This window comes from Ambystoma mexicanum, chromosome 2p (genome assembly GCF_040938575.1).
Source record: "Ambystoma mexicanum isolate Mex_15411 chromosome 2p, UKY_AmexF1_1, whole genome shotgun sequence".
Taxonomy (NCBI): domain Eukaryota; kingdom Metazoa; phylum Chordata; class Amphibia; order Caudata; family Ambystomatidae; genus Ambystoma; species Ambystoma mexicanum.
The window spans coordinates 147,340,224-147,365,012 of NC_090923.1; the positions used below are offsets into that span (position 1 = coordinate 147,340,224).

At 44.8% G+C, this 24,789-nt stretch overlaps 1 protein-coding gene across 4 annotated transcripts in view; it reads right to left on the reverse strand.

Annotated features, from left to right (window-relative positions):
• ALDH1L1 (aldehyde dehydrogenase 1 family member L1) overlaps positions 1–24,789 on the reverse strand; it is a 685,374-nt gene that overhangs the window by 175,891 nt on the left and 484,694 nt on the right. For all 4 annotated transcript variants that reach the window (XM_069643393.1, XM_069643394.1, XM_069643395.1 and 1 more), the window contains 2 exons: positions 11,987–12,114; positions 10,999–11,149 (listed from right to left, as the gene is read on the reverse strand). In XM_069643393.1, the coding sequence (XP_069499494.1) occupies positions 10,999–11,149; positions 11,987–12,114 (279 nt within the window). The remainder of the gene's footprint in view (positions 1–10,998; positions 11,150–11,986; positions 12,115–24,789) is intronic.

Genomic DNA, 24,789 nt, shown 5'->3' on the forward strand with positions numbered 1-24,789 from the left:
TTGATAGAAATAAGCAAACATGCCAACATACATTGACATCCATTAATTGCTTCACTTTTAGAGCAAATCCATTAATGGATGATCGACTATGGAAGAAGTGGCTATAATTGGCAAGAGATGTTCTGTATATCGAAAAATATTCTGCAGATAGAGGATGTATACCCACTTACCTTAGTAAATAATGCCCTGACCTAAAAGCTAAAACACCTTAGAATGTTTTGTATTTTGTATTTCAGTTTAACACAACTTTTAACATAATTAACAAATAGTAGAAGCTACCAATGCATTTCTTCAGCTGATATGAGAGTTCACAGAACTAATCAAGACAGGGTTGCTGCCTCCTACAGTCAGATCATCTTATCCAAATCAGTTAAGCTTCCATCATGTACGGGTTTGTTCTGGGCTTCTTTGCAAGATCAATACTCGAGGCTATATGCTCTATTACACTACCCTGAGCAAGTGCAGCCTAGGAGTAGGACCCTCATGGCCATCTAAATGACTTTGGAAAGTGGTGAATGCAGTTACATGAGTACGTGTAGGCCAACCAGACACGAGAACCACATGAATCATACTCTAGACCGAGACAAGGCACTTAAGCAGATTGTTCACAACATCCAGGCCAACGCAAGCAAAAACACCCAGACTCTGCCTATCCTTGCTGACCTGTCAGAAGCCTTTAACATAGTTGTATTCAACCTAAACATAATACAAGACGAACACTGCCTGGACATTCAGTATTATTTGAATATTTCAACTTTGACACAGAGCAATGGATAAACCAAAGCACTTTTTGCTTACACTTTGCAACAATCAGCTTCAGAGTTCCACAATGCTCTTTCCACTTCTTGTGTATTCTTGTGTATTCTATTTTTGTTTTTACAGAGATCTATTACTTTCAAGTTAGATCAGTCCAATACATACAAATGGTTATGAAAGATCTTTCTGGGTGTAGCTTTCCCATCTACTTCAAAAGGTTTCCCAACATATCTGCTTTTTTGTGGCCCTCACCAGATATCTGGGGGTCGGATCCTTTTTAAGCTCACTCCTTTGCGGAACTTTAATTTTGGGGGTACTGTTTAGTCCTTAAAGCTACCAGTGCAGGGGGACCCTGTTCTATCTCAAGAAAATGGCTTTGCGCTACTACATTCCTTATGTGGGAAATGTAATGTAATGTAATGTGAGCTTATATAGCGCCGGTAGCCTGCAGGCATTAGGGCGCGTTAACACAAACAAAACTCAAACTATCTAGTGATTTAGTGGTGCAGCTAGAGGAGTAAAAGGTCTAGAAAGTGGGATTACTTCAAGAGATGAGTCTTCAAGTGCTTTCGAAATTGTAGGTGATTCTCCTGTAGTCTCAGAATCACTGGAAGGGAGTTCCACATCTGAACTGCCTGCACAGCAAAGGATCTGCCCATCGCTGATTTAAGATTGTGTTTGGGAACTGCAAGCACATTTTTTCCAGCTGAGCGCAGCTGTCTCTTCTGCGTATAAGGTACAATACTTTTCTTCAGAAAATTGGGTGCTTTTCCAAAAAGGCATTTATGAACGAGCGTGAGGGATTTAAACTTAATCCTCTCTTCGACTCCCAATCAGTGTAGCGCTTTTCTAGCTGTGTTAATATGGTCTCTTCTCGTAAGGTGCTTGATTAGTCTTACCGCATCATTTTGAATGACTTGGAAGATGTGTAGATCTTTAGCGCGAGCGCCTACGAGAAGGGCATTGCCATAGTCTAACCTAGACAACACCACTGCCCTAGCAGTGGTGACCAAGTTGTTTTCTCTCAAAAAAGGTCTAATAATCCTCATGAGCCGCAGATAGTAGGCTGTGTTCTTTCGCAAGAGGATGACCTGGGCTTCTGAGTTAACAGAGGAGTTCATCATCATACCCAGGGTTTTAACCTGGCTGGATACTGTTATGATGGCCTCTTTGATCTGAAATGATTTGTACTCCCCCCCCCCCCCCATTTTGTCTAGGAGGCGGCTAGATCCAAACAACATAAGTTCCGTCTTAGAATCATTGAGGCACATCCATTTGGCTTGCATCCAATCATCTATTTTACTGTATATAAGTCCTATCTTTTCACTGTCTGCTCTATGAGATCCATCTAGCTCTAATATTAGCTGCGTGTCATCAGCGTAATTAGTGAAGAAAACTCCGGATTCCGTCAAGATGTCACACAGTGCACGCATATACAGATTAAAGAGCATCGGTGAAAGGCTAGCACCCTGGGGCACTCCAAAGAGAATTAGAGTAGGATCAGAAAAATTGTCTCCCCAGTGAACTCCAGCTTGGCGATTCGTGAGAAATGAAACTAGCCACTTCTGTGCTACATCTGAGCAGCCCACAATGTCTCGCAAGGCTTTGACCAGTAGATCGTGATCGACCAGATCAAATGCCGCACTAAGATCAAGAAGCATCAAGATGCCAATTTTACCCCTGTCCAGGAGTCCTAGCATGTGGTTTTGGAGATCCAGCATGGCTGTCTCTGTGCTGTTTGCCGCTCTAAACCCTGACTGTTGGTGGTGTAGGGATGCATGGGTTTCTACATGGTCTTGTAGCTGCTGGGTAGCTATTTTGTCCAGGATTTTAAGTATAAAATTAGAATTAGTGATAGGCCGTAAGTTCCCTGGGTCCTTGGGATCCAACCCAACTTTCTTCACTAAAGGTGTGATGGTAACCTTTTTAATTTTATCAGAGTCTAAACCCTCTTTAAATGAGGCATTAATAATTCTTAGTAAAATGGGAGCAAATTGCTCTTTATTTTGAAGGATGATGTTGGGTGGTAAACATTTTTCGCACAGGACGTGGGCCTCATGTGACCAAGCACCTCCAGTAGCTCTGTTTCGGTTATGGGGGTGAAAGAGAAAATGTCTTGGCCCTGATTTCTCACCATCTTCATGGTGCTAATTTCCTGTTTTAGTTTATTCCTGGTGTTGATAATGTTCTGCCTAGCTTTGGCTATTTTGGCTGAAAACGCATTTTGCACGGTGTCACAGTCTTCTTTCGATGGTGACAAAGGCGGGGTAAGGTTTTGCGGTTTCTCTACACTCTTGAGAATTTCAAAGAGTTTGCTAGTCTTGTTATCAGCTAATTCAATTTCCTTGTTAAAATAGTTGACCTTGACTAATCTCATTTTATCTTTATACTTCTTGTTTACTGCTTTCCATCTCTCTTTATTTTCAGTGGTCCTATCTGAGTGCCACTTCCTTTCAAGAGCTCTTTTTTCTTTTTTAGTGCTTTCTATGTCCTGATTATACCATTTCTTTTGATTATTGGCTAATTTAGATTTGATTGGGGCTATTTCCTCTACTAGTTTTTGTATGTGAGTAGTGTTTTTCTGAAGCAAAACATCACGTGTCCTGCTCCTGAAAGGAGGCGGGTACTGCATTTAAGCATGGCTGGATATGTTCTGATGTCAGATTTTTTAAATTTATGCTGGTGACCTTGACATGCGGGCTATGTGTAGTCAAGGGCGCATTGAGTTCTATATTCAAAGTGACTAAATGATGGTTACTCCAGATAAATGGCTCAGTCTTGCATTTTTGATATTTCAAATTATTTACTATAACCCAGTCCAATTGATTTCCTTGAGGAGTGGTGGCTACCCCATTTACAATCATGAAATTTAGGTTGTATAGTGCTTTCTCCAACTAGATCGCTTCTTTATCCTTTGTATCCCCCCGCCAATAGCTGAAATCACCTACCACCAAGGAGGATGGGTTAGTGGATTTCAGATTGACTAATTGAGAGCATAGTTCATTAGAAAAATCTGAACTTGGTGACGGAGGTCGGTATACAACTATTAAATTGAGGCAACTATTGGGGGTAAATGTCAGTTTCAAACAGATGGTTTCACAGCCGTCACAACTAAATGAGGCTTTAAACAACTTTAGTGTTTCCTTGCCTATTATAGCAACGCCACCTCCCATTGCTCCCTCTCTGTTGACATTATAAATATGGTACCCAGATGAGACCGCTGTTTTTTCGCAGGTGGGACCTATTGGGTCCTTTAGCCATATTTCTGTCACACAGCATAAGTCAAGATTTTTTTCCAGTATTAGGTCATTTATGTTGTGTGCATGTTTAACCAGTGAGCATATATTGAGCAAGCCCACTTTAAGGTTTATGTTCTGCTCTTTGGTTTTTGGCATCACCTCCTCATTAATCTGATTAGAGGCAGTGAGCTTTGTAACCCCAACTAGTGAGCTGCTTGCACTATTATCTATATTGACCATGATGTCACAATTAGCGCACAACAAGTATGAATTCAAAACAGTACCTTAATTGGGACGAAAGAGGGGTGGCAGAGCACACCCGTAGCAAATCGGAGTTAACCGGCCCCTACGCGCCGGCGCTTACGTGCCTGACGTAGAAATAAAAGCGCGCTGGAACTACAAGTTTGCTGGGACTTGTAGTTTTCGTGTGTTTCAACTGCCTTGCAACACACGAACAAGGTAAAAATGCTCCCCTGGCCTCAAATCGAATCTAGCAGGTCCTTGCCTTGCTGTACACAAATTTAGCCAAGATACATTAAACACATTTAAAAATGTAAGCAATAGAAAAGCACTGTAGAAGCAAGTCTTCTTCCCAAAATGGTGTTGGAAATGGCCATAAGTGGGCATCCTCTTTCCAGGCTCTGACCAAAGGCCGAAAAGTAGCATTTGTGTGCATGAAACTGGTCTGGGATATACAAGAGCCTGCAGTTAGCCGCAGTACACACCTCAAACCTGGTGTGAGGTCATGACTACCTAAGAAGTATCCATGGTTGGACAGCTGCCCAGAGTTTGACTATTGCAGGTCCGGTAACAGGTGGATAGGGGTCCTCACAAGATTTGGTATATTCGTAGAGGGTCCAAAACACAAGTGTCAACAGAAGGATGCTGAAAGACAGCTACTAGAACAACCATTGCATAATCCTCTGCACTTTTAAACGGCAGGGTGGACTTTCCACAGTGCCTCCCTCTCTTGAACAGATTCCTGTTTTGCTAAGGTCATCCTCCTGGAGCTCTAATGAGTTATGGTCTTTTAGATGGCATCAACGATCCGAAGAAATCACTTCTTCTGCTGCCTCAATGTTATGAAGCCAGGTGCTGTGTAACGTGCAGTGCACCCTCATCATGTGCCTCAGATATTGCTCCTCTCTTGCTGCTCTCAGCCAAGAAGAGAAGCCTTTCTGGAGCCTGAGTCATGTGTCTTCGTACCTGCAGACCCTTTCGTGTGTGACCTTTGTATCCACCAACTTTGTGGGATTGGAAGCAGAGAACCTTCTTCATCTTCAGCCTACAGTAAAAGCTGTTGCCCCCCAATGGCCTAGGCTTACCCAAGATCATGGTCTGTTATGACTGGGGTTCGGGGGCTGGTTTGCATACCTGTTCTTTAGCCCCACTATTCCTCATTCAATAACATTGACCATCAAATCCTTCCATGTAGAGACCCTTGATTTACCTCCAACTTTGGTGGTAAAACATGGGTATAGGAATTCTGTATTCATGTCACCCTACACATACAGGATTGGCAGCTGCACTCTTCCTTTGCAGGAAACCTACTTTCAAGATTTTATTTGATGTATCATTCACCAAAGCACAGACTATCACTGCATTGAGCCTATTTCGCCATAGGGGAGAGGTGTGAATACCTTTTAAAAGAAAGTACCCCAAACATGGTGACCTATCTTGATCACTTGTTCTTATGGTTGTAAATTAAATTAGTTACTGACTATTAGCACTGCTTTGCAGTCTTAAGTTTTGCGATAACTTTTTAAACATATTTTTCCCCACACTTTAGTGCATTGCAATAATGATAGTATTTAACAGTATTTCATTCTAAAGTTTGGTGTGGTGGATCTCCCAACTGGACACTCAACTGATTGTACATTTACTTGCTTGTAGTATTCGGTTTGTAATGCATCCATGTTGTTAAACAATTGGGAGCCTTTTTATACTTTACTGTGTGGACACTCTTTTACTTCACAAACCCTTATGTATGTTAACTTCTGGACTCCTTAGTCTAAGCTTTACTGCTCAGCCTTGCTACCGAGTGTTACTTCAGTAGAACTCCAACAGCACTTTGCGGCACAACCCAATCACTTTAGTACAGTGCAATATTGTAAAGATTAAAACGAAGCGAAAAAAGTATAAAACACAAAATATATCCACTTACATCATCTAACATTGTTAAAATAATTCATCACTTAGGTAGATCGAGCATGTATAATCCTATGCAGTCTATGAACATTTTACAACCCTCATGGCAGATATCACTTCAACACATCCTTAAACATAGTATAAAAATACACTTAAGAATTCTATTAAAACAGATAAAAACACAAACAGAAACATTTTTCTTTTTCCCCCCATCTTTTTAAATTCATAAAGGCATCATCACGAAGGTTGGATTTACTAAACACAATAACAATATGAAGGTGTTTTGTTAGGGCGCTAAACGATTGAAAACAATCCTGAAGTGCAATGAGATTCTGTAGGCCACTAGCCTAGAAACTAACAGGGGATAGTATCTAAGACACCCCAAGCTACCCTTAATGCCGATGTTGCTTACTTGCTCTTTTATTTCAATAGCTTTACAAGAACGCCCTTAAGCAGAGCATTTTGGTAGCATGTTAGGGAGAATTTTCAGAAATCCATCCACCTTAGAGACCCCCAGCAACTTTGCTGAATTCTGAGGACTTGATTTTTTTATGCGATTTTTTACAATGTTTCTTTTGGTTGTGGAGTCTGACAAACTCCATAGGCATCATCTTTTGCATTGTGTCACACAGCACCTTCAGTGCAGTGGCACAGGGAAGTCTTTCAGATTTCCCAAAGGTTTAAATACCTTCTCTGGGATAAACTACTTTTCCCAGAGCAGTGAAGTGAAATGGACTCTACTTACATTTGTAACTTTCTAGTGCAAGCACACACCATCTTATAATAGGGTGCTGGAGGGGTTACCTAGTATCCCCTTTGTCTAGCTTCTCATGTAACATTTTGTATGTTACCCTTTTCTCATTGAATGGCTGGTGGCAGTGGTTTCGTTTTAACTACCATGGTTTGCATTTACCGCGGACTGCGTTCGAAGCTACAGTAAAGCACCCAAAGGTGCCATTTTTGTCAAAATGGCCCCGGTCTTCTTTTTTCACCATTTCTTTATGGAAAGGTCCTTGAGATTTACTCTGCGCGCCAACCTGGGTTTGGTCCCATTGTTCACTTTGCCTTTGCCGGCATTCACGAGTTAAGCCCGTCTCTGGCTCCAATCAGTCTGGGGGTAGGCAGGAAGTGAGGGTGGTGCCCGAAACTCCCTGTGCTTAGTCTCCTAGGAGACCCAAATGCACTCTGTGGCGATTGGCCGGCTGACTGTCCGGCAAGGACAGCCACCGTGCTAGGTAACTAACGGCTAGGCTGGAAATTAATGGAAGAGACTGAACAAAAGACTAGGCTTTTGGCTTGGTAGGCAGAGTCGACCACTGGACAAAGGAATCAAAGAAGAACTTGAAGAGAACGCTTGCGGCAACTCCTGGACAGTTGGTTTGCCCGGTGACGCCCTGCTGCTGTGCCGAAATGCCAAGTTTGCATCGACAGAGAAGCCCCTGCAAGGGCGACTTCTCCCCTAGAGTTGGTGGGACCAATCAACTCCCAAGTATGCCACCTGTACATCCATCTCGGAGCTGGTTGAATTTCCCGAGAGTTGCTGCTGGAAACCGTATAGCCAGGGAGAGGAACACCAGGTTGTGTGCGTTGCTTTTAAGCTGGCCAAGAGCTCCAGGAAGATATTACGGACTGCCAGGAAGCAGGACTGACCGAGCCTGTGCCCCCACAACTGAGCGTCGGACCCCAGAAGCATGGAAAGTTCATCTCGACAGCCAGGAACCGCAGTGTTGCTATTTGCAGTGTGTGTGGGGAGCTGAAAAACTGAACAGCGACTGAAAGTGAAGTTTGCCGGTTGTGAGTTTTGACCGTCCCAGTGCATTGCAGGAGTCCCTCGACATTCTCCCTCTTGTCCCCACAACTGTGGCCCAGGAAGAGTGAGACCCGCAGAGCTGCACAGATGCAGGAGTCATCTGCTGCATCTTTTCTTCATCTTTAAAGGTACTGTACAAAGTCTGAGAGAACGTATCTCTTGCTGTAAAGTTGCTTGCACCTTCTACTACTCACAAGTCTAATCAGCTTGTGGCCCTACATTTGATTCTTCTTTTCTCCAAAAACCTCAAACATTGTGCAAAGACTTTTCCATTTACCTACCAGAGGTACTTCATCCTATATAAGACTTTTGCCCATTGACTTTGCCTTTTGTACTGAATGACCCTTTCTGGAGGGATCCAAAAGTATGTGCATGCTTAAGAATAATTGTTGTCTCTTGTATGTTCTAACTAATCTTTTCCTTTTGACTTATTACTATAGGATTCTAAATGCAACAGTTATATATTAATGTCCGCAGCACCCTAGCAATCGAAGTCACCTGAGGGTGTAGGTAGTGTCTGTGGGCCATCCCAAAAGGGTATCTACTGATTTAGAGATATTAAGAGTGTGTATTTCATGAAGTGTTACTATTCATATATTGATCCCTTCTGAAGAAGGCTTATTCTAACGGACTGACAAATAAATTAATAATTGTTTATTCAAGAAACCGTGAGTGTAAGTTTATTTGAATACTTGTAACTGTAAATCTCTGTGTAACTCCACTACAGCTCACGTTGACCCTTCTTCAGATACGCCTGGCTGCTCAACACGCTACCAAAACTGTGTAGTACAAGCTTATACCAAAGGTTTGTAGTGTTCCCAGAGGGTACTGCATACACATTTTGACTAACAAAATGGCCAGTCACCTTTTCCAAGCTCTTAAGAGATAGTTTTCTATAGAGTGACCTGCCAGGCTATCATGTGAGAGACTGCATAGTATCATTGCCTCTACCATTGTTCTAATATACCCAACCCTAAAGAATGGTCTTGGGTAACTTCTTCTAAGGTTAAATCAATACGAAATGGATGGTAGTTCCAGTATAATCAGGCCAAAATCTGTGGACTTTTGTGGTAAACCTCTGCAGAGCCACCAAGTTTGGCTTCTCAAAACCCACTGGTGGTGCTGGAAAACCTCCTAGGATATCTACAAAAGGAGCGTTCTGTCTCTTCTAAAATCCACAATGATCCCCACCTCATCCATGTGCCCAACATACTCAATGCCCTATTGGATGTGTTGGATTTGGCGAAAGGTCAGTGACACCAGGTTTATATTACATATGCTAAGAAGACATTTTGTGGTCTGCTTCTCTTCTAATTGCACCCTAAGCAACCTTTTTTTGATCACCATTTTAACTCTGGGCAAGACCAAGGCGCACACTTTCCAAAAAGGCTACTGAAGAGTACTCACCTCTACTGCACATTACCACTGATCGTCAGGCACCAGAAGAAGGTATCATGACTGCAAGGACCTCTATATTCTTAATGCTGTGCACGCAGGCCTACCGGTCCCAGAGATTGAACAATCAAATGGCTGAAAACCTTGCAGCCAGACTCTTAGCCAGTACGAATAAGGGACTGTATGTACCCCTTTGGTTTCTACTTATTACTTTCAGCTAGAGCAGAATAGGCCCAAACTGTCTCCTGTAGAAATGCCTCACCAAATCTGATGCAGCATACATATGCAATTTAAGTGCCACCACATAGACATTAGGCTCACACTTAGTCTCTCCACATACAAATGTGGTAGCTAATGAGGAAACCGTGTGACCAAGGGGTTCTAAATTACCTCTCGCACAAAACCTGGACATACCTAAACCTTTCACCCTTCAGGAAGGACTTGTTCTATGTCAACCGCTATGATCACTGCATGTAACTGGCATATATTGAAAGCAGGTCATATGACACTCCTTCATATACATGGACCTATGCAGCAATGCTAGGCATACTGCTTTCTGCATTAGCAAGGAACTGTAGACTGAACCATACGTCAGAGTGTAACAAGGCACTGCTTAATTTCAGCTAGACTCACCTATGCCTCTTTTCCATCAACTGAATAAGCGCAGCAACACACACGGTAACACAGCAATATTGTGTGCAGAGGATTTAGTACTGGAGATACTGTAATTTTTACATATTTGGAAATGGACAGTCTAACGAATTATGTCTGGTCTCGAGATGAGAGGAGATTAAAAAGGAGGAGTGGTCTGGTGAAACAATGATCTACAAGAGGACAGATGCACTGAGAGCATGGGCTTATTAAATAGTGATCCCCCTTTAATAGTGGAGGCATGTGATAAAGATGGTTTTAGGTGACAGCTGGGTCTGCATAAAGAGTAAATTATAGGTGTCTCACTTAGGCAAAATATCAGGTTCAAAGGAGAAGCTGTGTGCTTGCGGGGAAAATGAGATTTGAGTGCACCATTTGACATTGGTAAACCCAATGTCATGTAAGAGCAGGATACACACAATTATAGCCAGGAGTCATGAGGATAGTAGTCATATATCAATATTTGTTTCCTTGAAGACAATATTTCAAACTTGGCTCTTTTGGGGATGATGTGGGCTGTTAGTTATGAAATACTGCTAATATGTGCAGGGCACGTTTGAATAATGGTCATCAAGGAGAAAAGGAATTATTTATTTAGTACCAATTTACAGTTAAAGCTTTGTTATCCGAACCCCTTGGGAGAATCAATGGTGCCGGATGTCAAAATATTCTGAGTAGCAGAATGTCTCTATCACGAACTAGAGAGAGCCCGGACGCATAGTAATACATTTAAATAACAAATCATCCTTGAATTTTGCTCTACTTACCAACACGATACTATCTGTAATGATCATGTAACAAATCTTTTAAAATATGATCCAGAATTTTACAATCAAGAATGCCATTTTTAATGGGCAGGAGAATTGCCGGTTAACAGAGTTCCGAATAATAAAGTGACGAATAACATAGCTTGTACTGTCACTATCTTCCTTTCATCCTTAATGTACCATGGTAAAAAGAGACATTCATGCAGAGAACCAGGTAAATGATGTTCCTTACTTGAATTTTATCACACCAGCCTGCAAAATATCTGAAAGTCTGAATGGACATTCCCACGTGTGTCTTCAGCGCCAGCGTATACACAGCTCCCGAGTCGATTGATTCAATGGTCGCTAGCTCTTCCTGATGCTCCTCCATCAGGTCAGCCAGTCTAAGGAAACATAAGCATTGACGACAAAGACTAAGTGGGTGGAATTGAATTTCTGCTGCTCTCTTCATGCATTTAAAACCATCTCCATTCAATGTGCCGTGGTTGAAAGATGCAAAGGGCAGGTGTTAAGAGGATAACAAGGAACTGGATCAGCGTCCTAACTTTACAGTGTCCTTTAAGGTAAGTGGATAGGAGGAATGTTTCTTAAATGACTCAAGGCAAGGGTTACTCACACATAAATGTGGTGGTGTTGAAGCACAATAGAGCATCATGTGGAACAGCCAATGTGATCGAAAGCTAGTCTGAGAGACATGCTTGCAACCCGTAGTCCCAGTGTGAATCCTGCATAGGCTGACTCAGACCGACATCCTTAGTGGTTAATAAATTAGTGGTTAATACATTGAATACTGTTAAACTGTTTGATTATAGGGCATTACTTTGGTGTGGGACGAATCCATTATAAGCTGCTATATGAAAACTTCATATTTTAATTTTAAATTCACTTTGATGCTTGGATCCTACCATAGACTGATGCCCATTCTGGAGCTTAACAATAAAACACAGCATGCCCCTAGCTGCCACGGCATTCTATTCTAAATAGATCACAAAACCGTATGTATTCCTATGCTTCGAGTCCACACTAGGACCATATTAGACCCAACATATAGAAACACCCTTCATGTAGAAGTGTCTTTATTGGATGTCATAAAGCTGTGAGGGATACACTTGGAATTTCAGGACATAACTAGGTAGATCAGAAGGAAGATGAAATTTAACACTCTTCCATACTCCGGCAATGCTCAAAGTAGCTGGTTGAAGGCCAATTTTCTTTCTTACTTGTATATGAGTCGCCCACGGTCTCTGGCGTTCATTTTCCCCCACTCCCCATTCTCAAAGGCATCCTTAGCAGCAGCAACAGCTTTGTCCACATCTGCGATCTGAGCCAGCGATACTTTACAGATGGCCTGCAGGAAGAATTGCATTATCCACATTTAATAGCCAATTCAAATACACATGGCATAATTGAGCAAATGACATTGCAGAAACTGGAAGGATATCTGGGGAAATACATTCAGGAAAGAAAGCTTACATTTAGGCATGGTTCAGCATCTTACACCAATCAAGATTAGGCATGGGGGGTCATAACGAGGTTGGAGGTAAGGGGAAAGCGATGCCGGTAATGGATTACCGGCATTGCTTACCGCTCCGCACGTTTATGACACGCCAACCTGCTATTAGTGGCACAGGTAATTAGAGTGCCGCTAATAGCGGCAGGGGCGCGGGCATTCAACCCTTCATGCCGGTAATACCGGCATGGCGTAAACAGGAGAACATCACAAGTCAGGCGGACATGCAAATAACAGCCTACTGAAGGCCAAAAAGAACCTTACCGGCATGGAGCAAATACCGGCATCGCGGACCACCCGTAAACGGTCATGTGCAGTGTTCCCAACTGCCACAGGTGCACACAATCAGCACAGGTGGAGGCAATATAGACTGGGCCAGCACAAAAGGAGCACACCCCACCCCTTCCGACACCCAGTCACACACCAAAATGATTCCAATACTACTAGCAATGCTGGGGCTGGAGGTTATGATTGAAGTGGAACTGCTGCAACAACAATAACAACAACAACAGGCAGCACAGAGGAGACACAGGAGGAGAAGCAGGGTGAGGCAGGCCCAGCATGCCCCACCAGTGCAGCCAGTGGTACCACGCAGGCAGCCCCCAATCCCTCGCATCAGAGCCAGTCCTTTCAACCTAACCCCTGAGCCGTCTGGACTGGGACACCATCACCACTATTGTGGACATGATACATGACGACATTGTCAGCCTGATTGAAATACGCACCGCCATCCCACCCCTACTGAAGGTAATGTCTGTGCTCCACTTCCTGGCCACAGGCACCCACCAGCACACAGTGGGGCACATGGATGGCATATCACAACCATTATTCTCACGTACGCTGAACCAAGTGCTTGATGCCCTCCTGAAGCACACAGGCGACCACATTTACCTACCACGGAGAGCCCAGGAGATCTCCAACACCAAAGTTGGTTTCCATTCACTGGCCAGCATCCCTGGATGCATTGGCGCCATCGACTGCACACATGTGGAATTGGTGGTCCCACATGCCATGGAGGTAGTGTACCACAACCGTAAATTATACCACTCCATCAACGTGCAAATGGTATGTGACTCAAACAAGATCATCACACATTGTTGTGCCCGATTCCCCAGATCAACCCATGATTCAATTGTCATGCGGAACTCCACGATACCATGCTACATGGAGCGACATGCAGGGCAGAGATCCTGGCTTCTCGGTGAGTTGCATGTTAGGCTCATGGAAATGCGATGTGGGTAGGTGATTGGGGGGAGAGATGCATACCTCACCTGGCTGAGATGGGGGGGGGGGAGATGCATACCTCACCTGGCTGAGATCGGGTTGGGGGAGAGATGCATACCTCACCTGGCTGAGATGGGGGGGGGGGAGATGCATACCTCACCTGGCTGAGATGGGGGGGGAGAGAAGCATACCTCACTTGGCTGAGATGGGGGGGAGATGCATACCGCACTTGGCTGAGATGGGGGGGAGATGCATACCGCACCTAGCTGAGATGGGGGGGAGAGATGCATACCTCACCTGGCTGAGATAAGGGAAGAGATGCATACCTCACCTGGCTGAGATGGGGGGGGAAGAGATGCATACCTCACCTGGCTGAGATGGGGGGGAGAGATGAATACCTAACCTGGCTCAGAGTGCCTGAGAGAATGGACCATGCTTATACCCCAAAGCAGGCCAGACTGGACCTGACACCTGACCCCAAAATGTAAGCTGCCCTACCATGAAAATGATGCAGGTTTACAACCATCCCATAGCCATCAACATGTGCACTGTACATAATGAGACCGTATCCCCCGCAACACAATGCAGCTACAAGCAATTAGTATGGTCAATGCACAGCACCAAATACCATCAACAGAAAGGACAGTCCTCCATTACTGCGTACAAAGGAGTCACATGAGGGCCAAATACATTAAAACACCACTACACTAACACAGAGGTCCACCAAAACTGCATGTCACCATTTGTCGTGCATAGTGAGAGCATCAAGAGGCTCTCAGGATGACAGGATGAAAGCATAGAAATGACTGCACATCAGCCAGATCATGGGAACAACCAGCACCAGCGTGGACTAACAGTGCATGATCACACACAAGGAATAGGACCCCCCTGCACCCACATCTGTCCATAGGAGGAATACACACATAGCAGTAACATCGTGTGTCTCTATTCATGCATGGATGTGTGGTAGCAAACAGGAAATAAATGCATGCTATGGTGTCATTTATACAGGTCCCATATGATGTGATGACTTACACATATACATTGTTGCCCACATGCAGGTGATGCAGGCTATCCCTTGAAGAGGTGGCTCCTTACCCCAGTCCGGAACCCGCAGAACAGGCACGAGGAGGACTACAATTGTGCGCATACATGTACCCGTGTGGTGACTGAGCAGACATTTGGCCTCTTGAAGGCACGGTTTCGCTGCCTCAGCAGGTCTGGTGGTGCACTCCTGTACGGCATGAGAAGGTGGGCAAGATCGTCATGGCATGTGTCATGCTACACAATATGTGCATCAGACGGAATGTGCCTCTGCCCCCTGATGCTGAACTGCAACCACCTGACAATGAGGATGAGGAGGGTGGAGATGGGGCTGCACTTCAGGGAGGCAGCGATGCACAGGAGGGACGTGACATGCGTCTGACTCTGATTAACCAATGTTTCTAGCACACGTGGATGGGGGGTGTGACATGGAGGTGGCACTCAGGGCACTGGATGTGTCAGGGACACGGACACTGTAGACTGTTCACCAATAAAGCACACATGCACAATAAGCAATGTCCGCACATGTGAATTATGATTTTCCAACAGGTGTATTAAAGAAACAAAGTGCATAAGCCCTCCACCCCACATACCCTCTCCCCCTCAACTCCCCCACACACCCTCTCCCCCCTCAACTCCCCCACACACCCTCTCTCCCCTCCCCCCTCAACCCTCCCACACATGGTGTGCACTTGCATGCACCGTAAATCAACATGAGTTCAGGATGCCTGCCAGAGCCTACACCCCTTCTCCTCTTCTGGCAAAAGGTGGACCCTTGGACGACCTGTGCAGGTTCCGCCCAGACCTACGCAGGGGGCTGGACCTCGTGGAGCTGGCTTTCGACGATGTGGCAGGTTGTTCGGCCACCTGTGCCGGAGCCATGGCCTGCATTGCTGCCACCATTTGTGAGAGTACCTGCCTCATTGCTACAAATTTATTTGGAGCTTGTCTCAATAGCAGATCTGATGGAAGAGGCGCATTCCCTCATCTCATCCCTTGCATGGCCACATTCTGTGATATGCTGGGTTAACAGCCCTGCCAGCTCCTCCTGCTGCTGTTCAATTGCCCTCATCCCCTCTTGGCTGATTGGGACACTGGTGGGGCTATGATGTGCCACTGCCATCGTTGGTTCCTCAGGCAGGCTTTGTGGGGGGGCTGAAACTGGCAGCCCATGACTCCCCAGGAGATAGCTCTTGCCTGTTGATGTTGTCAATGCTGGTTGGTGAGAGTTGTGGCGAATGCAGTGGTCCTGTAGCGGCAATTGTGCCTTGTGTGAGACTGTCAGCCTCATCGTCGGACATGGCTGCTGTGGCAGCTGTCTCCCCAACAATACTGCTGGCACCCGAAACAGTCCCTTCAGCCACTGGCTCCTGGGTGTTGGTGGCTGGTGTGGGTGCTGTGGTGTTGGCCATAATGGAAATTGGTGGTGGAGGTACTGGGGTTGCCTTGCCCTTGCGCAATACTGCAGCTTGCCCTCTTCCCCTTGATGTAGAGGGGCAGTTTGGTCCCTCCATGCCCCTGGCCTTCTTGTGGGGTGTTGCGGCATCCTCCCAGGTGTCCTGCTCATCAGTGACTGATTGCGTGCCTGTGGGGGAGCAAGAGAGGGAGGGCATTAATGATGGGTCAACATGCATCAGGCATGCATTGGGTTTGCTGTTTCTCTATGGAATGGCAGGAGATTGCTATTGGGGTAGTGACATACGGGTTGCTTGGCTTTTGGGTGGGTAATGAAGGGATGCGTCTGGGAAGAGACATATATGGGGTGCATCATGCATGTGGACGAGTTGGTGCTGTGCACTGCCTGTAGGCAGTCTTGCAAAAATGTGTCTGACGGACCCTGCTTTCCATCAGTTCAGGAGGACATCATTGTGTTGTACTTTAGAGTGTTTATTTTGTGACACCTACCTGCATCTGCCGAAGACGGGGCTCCTCGCTGCATGTCCCCCACTCCTTCTATGGCCTCCATCCCTATTGTGCTTGCGCAGGTATCCTCCCACGGTTGCAACTTGATAGGGGAGTTCACACCACCACCTGTAGCCATCCCCTGTTTCCAGGTTGACCGGGAGGATGTTGCACACGCGTAAGCGCAGGTCGTCCCAGTGCTTCCAGACGTCTTTTGGTGTGCGTGGGGTGGTGCCAACGGCACTCACTTTCTGCGCCATCTCCGCCCATATGGCCTTCTTGCGCAGCAATGTGTGTCGGGACATGTTGGTAGAGAAAACGACTTCTGCATGTTCCTGCAGCATCTCGGCGAGCATGTTCAGCTCCTCCTGTGAAAAGCGCTCCTTGCGCAGGCGGTCTGCGCTTTTTTTGAGAGATTTTGGCATTCTTATATGCTGCAGGTTATGGTACAGGTGAGTAAGAGGTGTAGTCGGGATTGGGGTCCTGGTTACAGAGGATGGCAATGGATTGTGTTTTTAAAGATGGCCGCCGTGCTCTTTTCCCGTTCCTGTGCGATGACGCTAGTTCTGGTACTGCTAATAAAGATGGCTTGGATGTCGGTGGAGCTATCTACGCTTCGCGCAATGCCGGTAAGGGCGATTTTTCGCCCTTTACCGGCATGGCGGTAAGGTCGTTACCGGCATGGTGCAAAGCTCGTGCCCGCGAAGTCATAATAGGCCGCTTTTAGCGGTCTATTACCAGCACGGACACGGTATTTGCTCCATGACGGTAATGAACGGTACTTACCTCCAACCTCGTAATGACCCCCATGGAGTGCTCTAAATTGTGTGCATTACGAATATTAACAGTGAGCTTTTTTTAGTATTAATGCATTAGGATATGCTCTATCAAGCATGGCTTGTATAGTTCAATAGCACGTTCAATAGCACTTCAACTGAGCTCACCCTTTGAGCACGGACACCATAGCACTTACACCACTGCCTCTTCCTTCCTGCACTTGCTCGTTCTGAATATTCACAAGGCATAGTAGGTTCGGCCGTCCCTTCCCCTTCTGTATTCTTTGTATTTAATTGTACTGCTATCCCATGTTCCCTCCCTGCTGCCCTGTGGGCACTTTGAAACAGAATGTATTTCCTGTAGAAGCGTCTAACAAGCAAACAATAAATAAATATCATGAGGATGCCCTCTTACGACTGGTTAATTCTGCCTGACACAACAGGTAACATCTGGAATATATCTTGTCCAGTTACTCTTGGTTAAGATCTATATTTAGTGATTGAATTTGTGAAGATAATTGTAGCTACACAAGGAGCGATGTATATAGTTGCGTAAAGTGACTGCTTGTAAAGAGTTCTCGGCCAGCCAGTCAAGTGGGCTCAATAGAAGCTATTAAGGCACATTTGAAGAGTTGTTGTGGAATGCAATATGCATGTGTGGAAATGAGGGACAATCTTCCACCCGACATTTGTGGCTTTTTGCCATAGGACTTGGACAACGCATTGCAAGATAAATTGCACCCTACTGAGAAAGAGAAGGTTGAGAAATTTTAGTGCTAGTATAATATGATCATCACATACGTGAATTAATGATTGACTTTCAAAAGTGCCAAGTGTCCAAGAAGGGCTTTAAAGTGATTGAGTCACAGTAAAAAAAGCATTAACAATGCACTACAATTATTAAACCAATTAGGGAAGCAAAACGTGCAACCCTTGAGCATCAATGAAAGAATGATACTAGGAAATTAGGCCAGTGATTAATCAGCCATTTATACACAAGAATAATACGATCAAGTAAAGCCCCACTACTTGCAGTCAGTCCTTTTTACAATGCTCTGACTCACACCTGCAAAGAAAATCAAAATTTCGGCTGCACTGTAGCCTTAATTTCCCCCTGACATGGGAAATGGCTGAAGAGATGGTTGGACAAAGAGCAGGGCTGAAAGCTCCAAAAACCAACAGCGTCAAGAGAAAGGGAAGGATTTCTAGTACCAGAAGAGGATCCAGGAGATGGAGCATGTAAAGCCAGGTCTGAACTTTCCAAGAGATAATTTGTCTGAAAGCAGAGGCGGTGAACAGTCAGCAGGAAACAGAAGCAGAGCTAGACCATCTGGTAGCTGAGAAACCACTGGGCAGGTGATCTGGCAGAGCCCCTAGCAAGTAGTCGGTCTTACCTGAAAAGATCCAGATGCTGAAGATCTCTGAAGAATGCATGTGTGAGAAAGCCGAAATGCTGGGAAGTCTATGAAGAACATTTGCCATATAAAGCCAAGAGATCTGTAAAGGTCTGTGATAACTGCTTGCATTACACAGTTACGAAGAAGGCGAACATTTCAGAAGAAAGCCTGCTTGACAAAGCATAGCAGTCGCTGACTGCTTCTAAAAAGCAGATGCCCGTTGAGAGCCTCTAAAAGAGAGCTGAGTGATACCAGCCAGAGTTAGGGAACAAGTCAATGTGGATCAGCAGAGATCAGTGAAATCCTCTGAAGCGTATGAAAATCAGCAAAAAGAAGCTCCTGTGAAAGCAGCAGGGGCTTTTTTCTCCACCAGAAAGAAAGCAGCCAACCTTACTAAAGTATTACTAAAACGCCAGAGTGGTTAAGATCCAGAGGTTACTTTTTCCAAGTTTCATTGTGTTGCCAATCAAGCAGGGTGGCCACAATAGCAAAGGGCAACTTATGTGGCACATCATCTCACAAGGCACCTTCTGCTTGCTTATAGAACAGATTCTCAGAGTAGCAATATCTAGACTAAAGGGTTCCATGTGTTAAACTCGTGGCAAAAATGGCCTTTTACACAAAGAATCGCGGCAAAAAGGCTGTGGTTTTACTGCCACAATCCATGTAATGGATGCAGGGTATACCCCTGCAAACCCTGGACCTATTATCCCATTTAAGGGGGTTGGGGAACACCCCTGTGACCTCTGCTCCCCATAAATGGTATAATGAGTGCACCTTTACCGACAGAAACTACGATTTATTTTACAGACTCCTTTTTTGTCACAATTACACTACTGCATACCATCTAAATATGTGAAGAATCTGCTACTTGCCGGACTAGGGCAGGGACGTGCAACCTTTGGCTCTCCAGTTGATTTGGACTACATTTACCATGTTCACTTGTCATTGACAATGCTGGTTAGGGATGGTGGGAGCTGCAGTCAAAAACATCTGGAGAGCCAAAGGTTGCAGAACCCTGACTAGGGAAAATTGCCAACTCTGATCTCATTAAAGCCAGGTAAGGGTGCCTTGATAGCCAAGATACACCAACATGTTTGTTTTATAGATTCTAAAATTGAGAAGGGCAGATAGTCAAACATGGATGACCATCCAATAGAAGAGATTATGGATGTACTAATTTGGAGGACTTCATTGTGTCTTTACCCAAGAATTCGTAGAGGTTACTTAAAAGAAGGGCACTTTAATCTGGTTATGGATGATGCTCCCTTACTAGAGATCTACAACCTTTGGTTGTCCAGATATTTTGGGCTATAATTTCCATCAGACACCAAAGCAATGGCAAGGGGTATGGGAGTTGTAATCCAAAACTTCTGGCAAGCTGCAGGTTGCAGTAGACAAAAGGATTCCACCTGTGAATGAACAGCAGAAAGGGGAGGTGTGAATTGGGAGCAACACCCTGATCGTAAGGGTGTAATACCAAGAAGTCAAGAAAAGAAGGCTAATAGTGAAAGCCAGTGAAGTCGAATATATTGGAACGGGTGATCAAGAAGCGAATCACCTTCCAGTGACACTAATAGCTTGAGGAAATGAGAATCCAAGTGAGAAGCCAAGGGCGTGACCTTTAGTGGGTGGACCGTGTGGACTGATCACTGCGCGTTGACCGGAAAGCCACAACAAGAAGGAAAGTGAGAGAAAGAATAAAAAAGCGAGAGACTGTCAATCACTAATTGAACTTGGTGCTTTAAAGCGTGAGCACAAATAGGCTGGATAAGAGAACCCTGATCTTGAATGGAACATTGTATTTGGAACTGTATCCTGATTTTGGGGTAAGGAACCCTCAGATACTTTTTCTTTGAACTGTGCTAAACTTTGGGAAGGGAACCTCACGCTCTTGTTGAAGACTGGGAACAAGTTAAACATTGTATTCGGAACTGTATTCTGAACTTGGGGAAAGGAACCCTGGGCTACTTTTTTGTTTTAACTGTGTTGTTACACTTCATTCTGTTTGCTGTGTCTCTCGCGTTGTGAGAGCGGCTCAGAGTTCCCAGTATGTCGGAGCTCGGAACAGGCTATAACGCTCTAGCGTTTCTGCCGGATCCGAATGGGTTGTTAGCCACGCCCCCTGGCTTTCACACAGCATATCCGGACACCTCGCTGGGTGCAACTTGCGTTGCTTCTCTACTCCAGAGTGGCGGCCAGCTCCGTAAATTCACTCTAGTTATTAAGCTTACTTGCTCTCTGTATCTTTAGTGTTATTGTCGGTTAGCTACTTCCTCGCCGACGCTATTATTTCTAATCCTAACCTCCTCCTCTCATTTTAGATGGATCGTCAGCTTTAAGACATTCAGCAGTTTGTTTACTAACCTTTACCGATCGCTCTGGCATTATTAGCGTTTTCGAAAGACCGTTTTGGTACGTTATAGGCGTGTTTTCGCTCCCCCGTTTCTTCTTGTCATTTGTTTCAATCCGTTGCACTATTAAGTGTGTTATTTAAAATTAGAACTCCAGACCTTATCCATTGGACAGAAAGGAGAAGGATTGCTTACCCGGAAGTACAGAAGAGAATATTTCCTTCAGGCTGCTCTCTCAGGCGGTAAGAGTAGTTCTAATCTATTCCCCTTTAACCGCTCTTTCTTACTAAATATTAGTAGGATCCACAGTTTCACTTGTTAAGATATTCCTTCTGATTTCTGTAGCGCTGAGACCTTAGGTGTCAGCCTTAACCTGCTTTAATCATCAAGTATAGGATTGGTCAATAACAGCTGGGTAAGCCATCTTCCTTGTGAGCCTCAGTTCTACCCTCTCTCTCCACTCACTCGTAATTCTACATCTCTATCCTTATATTCCTATCCCAGTATCCAGCTTGATTGACATCCTCACAGGAAGATCAGTGATGAGCCTCTTTCGAGCTGTTATCAGGATTCCACGAACCCTAGCAGCTCAACACAGCTTTTTTTTTCCCCTTTGCGGGTTTTCCCTGGGGGCTCTTTTGCGTCCCGGCTCTTGGAGCGGGGTTGTGAAAGGGTTCCTAGGAGGAACCTCATTTCTCATCAAAACAGATTACTTACACCCTGGAAGAATCAAGAATAGAGGAGGGTGATTATCTTGTATGTTGATGCTTATGTTTGATGATAACTACGTTATTGGAGATTAGTCATTACATGTGTTGAACTCGGGGAAGGAAAGCCAAAGAACATTCTTGTTGGAACTGTCTGTCTCGAACTTGGAAATGGGTCCAAGAGCTAACCAGGAACTGGATAAAGCTCAGAACTTTAGTTTGAACACGGTTTATTTTGGTTGCTGATATCCCTTCACTTTGTTTAGTATAGATGCGAGGGCAAGCATAGGGTTTTGACACAGAGACTTGATTTTGACAGACAGGCTTTTCCTTAGTTCATTTAGGTAGGGGAAACCCTGCCTTCCGTATAGGACAGGATAGGCATTAGTACCAACCCAAAGACTTTTAATAAAGGTTTTTCAAACTGTCACTACCGTTGTCCGTGTCATCTCTTGATAACATGCCTGTCTCACACACCCTACAACTGACAAAGGAAACAAAGCAATGAATTGAGTGAGAAAGGGCTGGGATGAAATCCCCAGCACTGAAATAGAAGCAAGGAAAGAGTCTACAAAATGGGGATACATTTATTTTAAGGTCAGAGCCTCAGACCATTAAAACAAATGTGACACGGTTGGTTGCACTTTCAGCATCCTGCCTTGCCTGTTCTCAAGAAAGAGAATAGGTCTCAACTTTTCAGCCACCAAGCCCATGTTCACAAGGATATACTTTGTTAAAAAGCACAGTTATTTTCACCAACCAAATAGTTCAGGACCAGAAGAAAAGATGAATCATTCCCAGTACTAAAAAGAATCCATCATAAAAAGAAAAACAGTACCAGAGGAGAGCATCTGTCGGGAATTCGAGGCAGCTAAGAATCAGTATGAAGGGAAAGTACCTCTAAACCATCTCACAGTGGGAGGAAATCCCACCTGGACAGCTTCTCATGAAAGTATTAAGTCTACTGACAATGCCAAGAACTTGGTGGAAAGTCACTAAAGAACCTTTGCCTGCCAAAACTAAGAGGCTGATGAAGGTCTTGTATAGAATGTTTGCCTTGAAAAGCCACCATGCTGTGAGAGCATCAAATAAACAATAGCCTGATAAATCCATGAGGTTGGTGGGGCCAGAGGTTGTGGATTGCCTCTAAGGAATGCTTGGAAGACAAAGCCAAAAGGGTAGTGAGATCTTCCACGAGGTACTGAATAACAGAGCCAAGAGGCTGGTGAGTACATCTAATGGACAGTTAGTGGATGAAGGCAAGAGGCTGGCGAGGGCCCCTGAGAACCAATGACAGGACTAAGCCAAGAGTTGTAGAAACCTCTACGTGCCTGGCTTTTTTTCTGAAAACATAACGTTTAACCTCACCTTACATGTAATAGATCCCTTAACAAATTGTAAAATAGCATGTTTTGGCCTGGACATACTCTGACCATTCATGGAATGGAGAGACAATGGAAGATCCTTTCATGACTTTAGAGATGTTTTCGAAAGGAGGAGACCTGTTTTTGATCAACAAGTGTAGGCCATAGTTGTGAAGAATAATCAGTGATGATTCCTCCCAGAAACCTGGTCTGGGACCCTTCTAATGTGGCAGCGAAATGCAGATGCGCCCGATCCCGACCCTGGGGTGGTGTATAGCTGGAGGATCACATGGGGGAAGGGGGTACAGACCAGGAAGCCTGGGAAACCCCTCTGTTTAACTAACGTTCCCCATAATCCCACACTTTTGATGGCTGGTTGCCAAACTGCAGAAGTTGAAAGAAATAACTTTTCTGAAGGGGACTACATGTCGCATAATCCCTTGAGTACTGGAACGAGCAAGAGGGCTGAAGAGGTATGTTGTAGCAGTTGTCAGGCAACCAAGCCTTACAGCCACCACCAGAAGGTACCTAGGAGCTATAAAAGGCCCCTCAAGTGCAGGTAATTGGGAGGAGCTGGAACTGTGACTGGAATGCGAGTTGTAGCAGTAGTAGCAGGAAGGAGAAGGCAGAAAGCTGGCAAACCAAGCAGAAGTGGGAGAGCAAGAGGGACGCCGGAACGTGGCGACAGCAGATTTCACCTGCGTGCTCTGAGAGGGTCCTGTTCACCCACACTCTGAAGTGCAGAGGCTGTGCAGTGGAAGGCATTCAGAAGAGCTCTTTCCCCATGTGAGAATAATTGCTGTGGTTGCCCTGCAGCAAACGTGTTGGAGACCGAGGCGAGGAGCAGTTGTGAAGTCGTGGGTATCGGGAGCGAGAGGGGTTCCATAAACATTTGGCCGGTCCGGAAACACCTTTCTGAGAGGAAGGGTGTGGGTTCCTAAGAAGCCAGAAGCAGTAGAAGTTGTGGCAGAAGTCGTGGAAGCAGTGCGACCCACAGAGCAAGCGTTAAAGAAGCGAGTGCATTCTAATACCTTGCGCATGCACTGCCGGCAACAATATCCACTATTCACTCAAGTGTAATTTAAAGCGAGTTGAAGTTGTTCGTTGAATTTATAATACATGAACAATCGAAAAGTAGTACTCGTGTATATTAGGGAAGTCCTTTTACTCGAGTAAAGAGCAAACGCTGCTTAAACCCATTGTTAATTCCTTAGCAGACTTTATCTACCTGAAGGATTAACCGCATGTCACTAATTAAGAAGAGTGAACGTTGAAAAGGCTATTACCAAACAACTAAACTTGATAAACAATTGTTGCAGTCTTACTTGTGAAAACTACAAAGAGTGGTGCGTGTGCCTAATTGTGATTCCTACAGAAAGACTGAACTATACTCTTTACTTTAACGCAGTATAACTTTCATATAAGAAGTTAAAGTGTATCTACTATTGAAGAGGAGAACAAGCATTGCCCAAGCTAAGAGTCCCCCTATATTAAAAGTGAAACCAGACTTTTCCAGAGTTAAAAAGCAATCCAACTGTTAATGTGAAGTTAATAAGAGTTCAACTGGCCTATGATACATATGTGCAAGCATTACCTGAAGCTAAGAGAGTGGCACCAAGGCTTCTGGGTAATTACTTGGGCTGATAGCTGGCAGAAATGTGAAGGTAAAGTTGGGGAAGGGAAATTGGCTGCTTGTAAAGACTATTTGGAGGTTGACACAACCTGTAGCGCCAGAGACTGCGGAA